Below are 9,792 nucleotides of genomic sequence, written 5' to 3' on the forward strand. Positions count from 1 at the left end.
TCTATTGGTCTATGAGTATCAATCTTTTATCCTCTTTAGGTTTCCGGTGCCAGTGATTAGCGTGGGAAATTTGACATGGGGAGGAAACGGGAAGACGCCGATGACAGAGTTCATCGCTAGATACATGGATGATTTGGGGATACCTCCGCTAATACTTTCAAGGGTATGTGAGCATTGTTTTCGGTCATTTGAAGCATGCCCGCGCCTCGTGATTTGAGTTTGGTTTACTGGGCTGGTGGTTTTAACCGAATCAATTGTTTCCTTTTATTTCCATTATTTTATTTCCATTTTATTTCCATTTTCCACATATCGCTAACAGTGATTGTTCCCAGTATTGCTGTTAGATGTTGGCGCAGTAATCATTTTAATTGTTTTCTAATTGCTTATGAATTTATTGTTACTCTTTCATGTTGGAAAAGGAGTCAAAATAATGTTTTGAGCTTTCTTGATAAAGCTAGGGCTATGCTGGTGGGGATGAAGCTAAAATGCTTCAAAGGCACCTTTCACAGACATCTGCAAAGATTGGTGTTGGCGCAAACAGGACAGCTGCAGCGGCTGAAATGTTTGAAAGATATGGTTGCATGGACTTGGGCAGCTCGCTATACTTTGAGGCTCTTTTATCACCATTTAAGTTAAGGCCTCATTTGAGAACTGAAATGATAGGCATTGTAATTCTGGATGATGGAATGCAGGTATTAAACTTTGTTTATCCACTCTTTTTACAGTTCTCTTTATGTTAATATTTCACCTGTTTCTTTCTAATTCAATAATTTATCAAATTTATTTGTTGAACTGTTTGCATTCTTGATTTGTATTTGTTAATATCATTCTATGGTATCAATTTTTTAAGTCTTCTTAACTATCCTTTTTTACAATTGTACATTATATACACCAGCAATAATATTTAAGAAAGAGGATACTAAGGCGCGCTTGGGCCGGCAGTGCGTTAGCGGTGTGGTGTCACTCCATATTTTTTTTTGTTTGGCAAAAATCCTTTTTGCCTGTGTTACCAAAAAACTGCAGTTGGAAGCTGCATTTTCCCACCAGACTTTGCTACTTATGGGGGCTGCTAAAATGCTGCGGTTTGACTTAAATTTTATTTTTTTTGTAATAGCCACTGCAGATTTTGAACAAAAACCTCTTCTTCAGCAACTTCGCATCTGCTTATTTAAATAGTTGCTGCACCACAAACAGACCCTAATGCTTGCTATCAAATGGCACTTCACTGAAATGAAGCTTAAGTGTACTCTTATTAACTTCTGCAAGGCACTTGTTATTTTGCCGTGAAACCAAAGTTTTCCTAAGCAGAATAAATGTTTTTTAAGTGAGGTAATAAAAACTAACTCGGGTAATTATGGATGTTCTCTCAATATGTCATAACTTTGTTGACTGTTTTTTGATGGGAGTGCTTCTCAAGCCACCATATTCCAAGGTTCATTTTAGCTCTATTTCTCACTGTTGATTCATCTATTCATTACAATGGTTTATTTATAGGCTATTCTTGTCATCAAAGCAAAACAGATGGTGGTATTCTACAATGTTTTTTAAATGAAGTAATAAATTCCAAACGACCTGTGAAGCTCATCTTTCATGTTATCGGGCTATCTATTTTGATTGAATTGTTTTTACTTCTTGCATGCTATAGACAATTCTCAATGGTAGAGAAAAATTAAGTCCCAACTTAGTAGGGATATCGATCACAGGCACTAATAGAAGTAATAAGAAACAACAAGATTTGTTATGTGGAAACCCCAAAAGAGGAAAAACTTGGGAATTGGCCTAATCTAAGTAGTATATTATATAATCAAAGTTACATAGTTTTATTCTTTTTCTCAAGTAGAGAAGATAAAATTATATTACTTGTTCATATTTCTATTGTTATGATTGGAGTTGACAGATGAAGACATATTAGGTGATAGTAGTTAGGTAATACTAATTTGGAGGTATTAATCATATACCAATAACATGTAAATAATAATTAGGTAATGGCAGTTGTATGACAGTTGTTAGGCTACAATAGTCATTGGTGGTCTTTGAAGATTGCTACTGGTTGTTGGCTTCAAGTTTTCCTTGTGAGTTCAAATTTAGCTCTTAACTCACTCTTCTCCGCCCTATGTGGAGGATGGGGTCCATTTTCCCTTTTGAGTGGCTTTTTGATAAATTTAGCCAAAATCCTAGAGCACTCCATCAAATGTTCCGTATAATTCTTTGATCAGAGGTAGTTCTTTCAACATTTAAGTTTCTTGACAGACTCAAAATTGAATGATTTTTTGATTTGTTGGATTCATATCATTTAGTTATTCAATTCGACTATAAGCATGAAGAATTTTATTTGACATTCTAATTAATCCTTCAAAATTTTCAATTATATTTCAAGTATTTTATTTAGGCTCTTTTGATTTAGATTAAATAATTTTTGGTGTTGTTGGATTATATTGTTGAGATGCTTAATTGATTACAGATTTGTTGAAATTAGAGCTGAGATGATCTTGAATTTGACTTTTGAAGTTTTCTAAATAAATTTGCATTAAGATTCATGCTTGATCATGTATATTTTTTTGGCGATATATCCTTGCTAATGGTATGTGACATATATAACAAAGAATTTGTAAAGTTTAATGCGTGAAAAAAACCATCTTTTCTTTAAACTATTGCTTATAGTAAATGTGATTTTTGGCATTTGGGTGATATCGAGTTGTCTCATGGGAAAATGATTTAGTTATCAATGTCAATTGTGTGGAAGATAACCTTTTATCTAACATGATTTGGGATCATGTTTATGACGTGATGTGTCATCATTAGTAATTGTTCTATATATGTGGTTTGAGCTCTGTGAGCCACTTACCGCATTAATTTCATTTGTTTTCTATATCTACTATTTTTGTGTGGGAACTTTCTCTGTCATTATGAATTAATCAGTATCTTGTATTTTGAACTTCTTGCTCTGAAAGGGAGATAATGGTAGTATATTTGAAATGCTTTAGGGTTATGAATGAAAAATGTTCGATAAGGTACTCTTGACTTGGCTTGATTAGAGCTCATTTATAATTTTTTAATTAACTAATTTAGTAATCTTGAATGTTTTTATAAATACTCGGCCATTAAATGTAAGTTTGAATGTTTTTATTAATTCTTTTTTGTTAAATAAACAAACTTGAACTTTACTTGATTCATTTATGATTGTGAACAATATCATTTAAGACTAGTGAATATGCTTGTTGAGAAGTCTTGTTATGGCTCTATATTAACCTAAAACCCAATTTAAAAATATAACCAAAAATATGATTTAATTTAAAAAAAATTGATTAAAGTGTAATTTAAAATAAAGTTATTTTATTTATATTATTAACTAAAAAAAATTAAAGACCGATTAAAACCAAATAAAAAAAATAATTCCATATTTTAATGTGAAGCTTCATAATAATATAATTTAATGAAGTTGCAAGTTTCACGTCAAACTTCATGTTAGTTAAAAAAATAAATAAAAAAATCAATAATGAAATCTATGCTTCTAGTCTTTCATGTTCGTTCATGCCCTTATATGCATTCAATCTCACATCAGAGGGAGATTTATTATCACTACTGTTCAACTGAAAAAAAATGGAGATCAATTGCTTGCAAGTTGTTCGACTTGGTTTGGAGGTGTGGGAATTTTATGCATTGTTGAAAATTTTTTAAAATTACAACTTTAATTTTTTAACTCAATAGAATTATCCCGGCTTATTAAGATTCAATTGGTTTTTAAAATTAAAGTCACTTTTTATCTATATGCTAAACAGGGTCAGCTCGAAAAGGCAGAATAAGCTGCTCGTTTAAAGCTCGGCAATCGTAAAATGAATCAAGCTTGAAGAATAATGCATTTAAAGAATCGAGCTTAAACAGCAACCCATAAGTTCGATTTCAGTTTGAGCCAAGCTTGAACAATTTTTTAGTAAATTAGCTATAGCTTGAACAATCTTTTGCTCGGCTTGCCTTGGTTAGATTACAGCCCTAGAATTCTTTATGCCAACTCATATAATGGGCGACAGGTTGGTTATTTTTTAGGAAGAAAGATTATATGATAAACCAGAAGTTGCAAAAGTTTATAAAAAATAGTTTTACTACATTTTGATTAAAAAGATCAACCCAGAGCAACTTAATATTTGTTTTTATGCTTATATTTGAACTCCAAGTTTTATTTTCTGCAAAGGATCTCTAATTCCTTCTATGTTGTAGATTAATCTTACCCCAATTTTCCTCTTTTCTCGAGCATTTACATTTTGCATGAATAAAAAAAAAAAAAAAATCTAATCACATAAAATTCTCATTTCCATGAAGGTGTGTAGGTTCAATATAGTACACAGTATCTAAGGTTTACTCGTATTTTTCTGGCAACATTTTATTAAATAGTTCTCAAGTTTTTTTAATATATCATGTCATGAAATGTGAATGTGGCATACTTCAATTTTCATCCTTTTTTTCTGCATGTGTGTCAATGCTTTGTTCATACTTATGTTTTTTTTTAAGTTACTATTTTTTTCCATTTTTTATTTTAAAGTTATTTCAGTAATATGGCTCATTATTGGATGGGCATAAACCTAATCTGCTTTACTTCAATATATAATATTTTAGTTCTATCTGATTGATATCTGGAATATTTTTTTCTATGTTGATTTTGTGTTTTTTGATAGGTAGCATTGGAGTCTTTTTAGGAATGCGGAGTTGGTTATGATAAATGGCTTGTCACCGTGGGGGAATAATCACTTGATCCCTCGTGGGTCCTTAAGAGAACCACCTGATGCCCTTGGTCGAGCCCATATTGGAGTTATCCATCATGCTGATTTGGTTCGTTATTGTAACTTTTTGTTTCAACTATTAGACATACAGTGCATCGCTCTTGATTACATTTTATTTAACTAGTTATGATGCATGTGTGTTACACATGGGTTGACAAACTTATAATATGTTTATTATTATTAATTATTTTTCTTTGGTGAAATATTTTTGTTAACTAATTTATCTAATTATTTATGTTGAGTTAACTAATTTATCTAATTAAATTGATGGACTATGATAAAATGGACCAAGAAAGTACTGGAATATTAGCACTTCAAATTAAGTTCATATCCTTCTTTTGAATCAATATCAAGGAGAGCATCAAGAGAGCCGTTTTTTAACGAACACTCACAGGAGAAGCATCTCCAAGCCACTAATTAGTTCCCTAGAGCTTAAAAATAGAACATGTCCATCCTCACTAATGATGGATATTTCACCATATTTGTGAAAGTTGGGTACTTGCGTTTGTAATTTTTTACATATACTTTTGTCCAAAATTTGGTATTTTGAAATTTCAATTTGTGAAAATTTAGTTACAATTGCTAGCTGATTTTATGTAGTTCTGAATACTAGCTTTTCTTTTGATTATTTTGTTTGTTTCATTATCCAATATTTTAATATAACTATTGATTGTTTACATTTAAAGATTGCAAACAATTGAAATATCATTTGATAACTGTAACTTTATGTCAGCTTGCATCATATTGGTATCATAATATATTGTTCCAATTATGTCAACTAAGTATTGAACATTTAATTAGGTCTGCGCAAATATATAATGAATAATGCAATTAAAAAAAAAAAAAGGTGGTTTATGATATTAACCAACAACATAGTTATTCATAAAAAAGTTCTGATTTTTTGACAAATTTAACTGAGCATGCTCAATTGTTTTTTTGAAGTATTTTAGAAGTGTAGTGTAAAATTGACATGGGTTAAAACGGGACATAAAACTTAATTAGAAATATCTGCCATCTGGTGAAATTTTAGATGAATTGCATAGTAATTTTTAATGTTGTAAACAAAAAGATTATGGCACATTTGCATATTATGCATAATTTACTTTGTTACACATGAATAGCTTCTAGACTATTTTGCTATAACAATTTTACTTGATTTGTAATTATAGGTGGGGGTTTGATAATGAACTATGCCATAATTCACTGAAAATTATCTGAGGTTTTATCTACATCTTTGAGTATTGAGACATGCTATAAGCATTCAATTAAGTTTGTTGCTCAAATGCTGAAGAGCTTTGTAACTAATATACTGCCTATGAAAACTATAGTCATGCTAGAATCATGCATGAATATGATGGATGAGCTAATTGAAGAAATAATAGTTCATTAATATACATTAAATGAGTCTTTAGATGCATAAAATAAATTGCAGTTACAAAATGATCTAAATTCTGAGTATTTTGAATATGAATCTATATTTGAAATGGACCTTGCTTATAGAGTATAACTGAGAATTTGAGAGCAAAATCGAGCATATGATCATATATTTACTATAATTTTAACGGAGAATTAACGTCTGCCTGACTGCTAAGATAAGCCAAATCATATTTGGGGTAGTTGAATCAAATCACAATGTGAAAATGCAATTTTTGATGAATCATACGTAATATTATTCTGATGAAGGATTTTTAAATTGATGTCGGCTTTATTTTTAGTGAAGCAAATCCATAATAAAAATTTAATGACTAGAGCTATGTGGTGTTACTTTAGGACAGTAGCCAATAATAAATTCTTAATAATGGATGCAATCATGACTTTGTTAGATGAGTGCATTTTAACCTAGTGAATTGTAACTTATATGATTGTGCAATCATGGACTTGTTATTCGTTAATAGAACAAATTTGCTTTCCAAATAATGCTCACAATCTTGATATACTCTAATAGGACCCAATCAAACTGGCCTCAAAAGTTTTCGTGTTATAATGGCTAGATAAGATAACTTCTAAAAATTTACATTTACTCATTTAGGAACCTATGCATGAACTATATGATAATATCTACTAAAAAAATGCATTAGAGCACCAAGTCTAACAACATCTCTGCAATTCATCCTCCTAAACCAAAAGAAAAAAGGTGAATATTGCTTTATCTAAGAATGCCACTTAAATATATCACGCCAATGCAAAGAAATTACATAAAAGCACTCCCACCGATCACTAAAATTAATCCCCAACAACTTGTTACTCATTCAGCTTATGTCAACAAATTTTATATTCTTCAGTTACTTCACACATGAGCACTGGTTACAACACATGGTGGGATTAGTAATAAACTAAGTAGGTATTGCAAAACCTATGCTTACAACAAACATGGAATTAGGTCCAATATGGTAATTCAATTACAATATCTATGTGCAAATGTGATGAATATAATTAATTATGGTATTCATGAAGAAAGAAAACATGTGCTTGTGGGATGCATGAAATGAATTTTGAGTTCTAATAAATTTAAAATATAACCAATAGATAAATGAACTAAACTTTAAGGCTGCCATTATTGAATGTTTTTGTCACTTGCCTAATGATTATAAATACTTTACATGATGGATGTTATGATGTTAGTTACAGAATTGCATTTTATTATTCATTGCTCCAAAATGCTTTACAGAAATTGCACGATGCGTAACCAGAGAGCTTCACAAATTCCTAAGGACATGGACTGAAATTCAGCTTCCACACTGCTCTGAGCAACTACAAACTGCTTCTTGCTGAAATTCAGCTTTCACACTGCTCTGAGCAACTACAAACTGCTTCTTGCTTTTTCATGTGACCAGGTTTCCTCACATAAATAAGCAATACCCTGAGATAGATTGCTGATCATGGATGGACCCGACCCAATCTGCGTCTGTGTAAACTACAATAGAACGAGAGGTGTGGCAGAAAAAAAACAAATCTGAGCCCGGTGTGTCTTTTAAATAGTGGAGAATCTGGTGGACAGTTTGGAGGCGGTGCTCATAGGGTTCATGCTTAAATTGACTAACTATTCCAACTGTGTGATATATGCTGTGGCGTCTAAGGGCGAGGTAGATGAGTTTCCTTATAAGGTGCTAGTAGCGAGTCTTCTTTACAAGTACTGCATTGAGAACATCAAAAAGTTTTTCATTGGAATACATTGGGATAACCACTCGTTTGCACATGAAAAGATTGTTCTCTGTCAAAAGGTCAATCATATATTTTCGTTGAGACAGACAAATACCTTGAGTTGACTGAAAAATTTCCATGCCAAATAAGTACCAGAGAGATCCCAAGTTCTTCATTTCAAAGGAAGCAACAAGAATGCCTTTCAAATTCTCCAATGTTGGTAGACCATTACCTGTGAGAACAATATCGTTAACATAGACAATAAGTATAGCTACATGGCTGCTAGAGAAATGCCCTAAGAAGAGAGTGATCTAATTGAGCATGAGTGAATTCATGGCCTACCACCACTTATGTGAATTTTCTGAACCATGCCTGTGGTGATTGCTTCAATCCATAAAGAGATTTTCGCAGTCTATATACTTGCCATTGGGAGGCAATAGAGTCAAAACTTGGAGGAAGAGCCATGTCTACCTCATCTGTAAGATCGCCATTTAGGAACACATTTTTGACATCAAGTTGGAATAAGGGCCAATTCAGATTTACTACAAGAGCTAAGAGGACCCGAAGGGTGATTAATTTAACAACTGGAGCAAATATCTCATTATAGTCAACTCCGTAGGTTTGTGAGTACTCTTTGATGACCGATCGTACATTGGTGCTAATAATCGATCGGACAATAATCGATCGGTGTCCCACAGCTTTCTTGTCCCAAGGAAGATCAACAATGTCCAAAATATAGTTCCGCTGAAGGGCATTCACCTCCATGACGACAGCTTTCCAGGTTGAACTGCTAAGGTAGTCTCAATAATAGTAGATGGAAGTTGATGATTAGTCAGGGTCGTAGTAAATGCTTTGTTGGTTGGTGATTGTGAAGAGAGACATAGTTTGCCATGGGATAGAGAGAGCTTGTCTGATTGCATATCTTACTAGAGGAACTAACTTCCTAATTTGGAATATTAGTGCCGGGGATGTTGTCCAGAGGAGATTCAGGGTCCAGTAAGGGATTAGCGAGCTCTAGAGTAGGTGCATTAGAGTGAGTGTGTCGAGTGTAGCCATGAAAAGTGGGAGGATGTGTTGGTGGAACCAAACGGATAGAGGGCTTCTTGATGATAGGAGACGTGGGTGGAACCAAAGGAACAAATCCTCAATAGAAGGTGACGTTTGGGGGGGGGGACATCCACAGGAGTAAGGTAAGGAACAATGTCCAAGAACTCTAGCTATCTCTCACTGGAGGCTACGTTATAAAAATATGAAACACTTTGAAAAAAAGAGACATCAACACTCACATAGACTTTATTTGTGGTAGGGTCAAGGCATCAAAACCACTTTCGAGTGGCAGAGTATTCGGGGAAAACACATTTTATGGACATGAGATCAAGTTTATTTTGAGTCGGGGTTGTGTTTTGAACAAAGACTGTGCATCCAAAAATTTTGGGATCTAAAGTGGAGAATACTTGATTGTTAGGAAAACATGATCTCAAGATGGCTAAAATGTTACGAAAGTTGTGAATTTTTGAAGAAATTCTATTGATGAGACAAGTGGGAGTAATAATGATATCATTTTAGAAATGATTTGAGGCATTAGAGTGAAACATACTGGAGCGAGTAACGTCGAGGAGATGGTTTTTTCTCTCGGCTACCTCATTTTGTTGAGTGTCATTATATGAGCTATGATGAAGGAAACCCTTATCAAGAATTCTCCTAATATAGAGTTAAAAAATTCACGACCATTGTCAGTCCGAAGGACCTGAATAAGATTTTGAATTGGGTCAAAATGAAGGTGTGAAAGTTTTTGAAAGTGACATCAGCTTCATATTTATCTTTTAAAATATTGACCCTTGTCATTTGAGTGTGGTCGTCAATCAAAGGAACCACT

General features: G+C 32.9%; 2 protein-coding genes across 2 annotated transcripts in view; one reads left to right on the forward strand and one right to left on the reverse strand.

Moving 5' to 3' along the window:
• LOC110020144 (aspartic proteinase CDR1-like) overlaps positions 1 to 9,792 on the reverse strand; it is an 11,571-nt gene that overhangs the window by 1,554 nt on the left and 225 nt on the right. The gene's annotated exons all lie outside the window — the stretch shown is intronic.
• LOC110020145 (probable tetraacyldisaccharide 4'-kinase, mitochondrial) lies at positions 40 to 4,824 on the forward strand (the record flags this gene model as incomplete). The annotated part of the gene is given in 3 exon segments (XM_020718137.1): positions 40 to 163; positions 459 to 692; positions 4,675 to 4,824. Coding segments are annotated over 3 exon segments (447 nt in total), but the record flags the coding sequence as incomplete, so codon positions are not given.

This window comes from Phalaenopsis equestris, unplaced genomic scaffold (assembly GCF_001263595.1).
Source record: "Phalaenopsis equestris unplaced genomic scaffold, ASM126359v1 Scaffold000094, whole genome shotgun sequence".
Taxonomy (NCBI): Eukaryota; Viridiplantae; Streptophyta; class Magnoliopsida; order Asparagales; family Orchidaceae; genus Phalaenopsis; species Phalaenopsis equestris.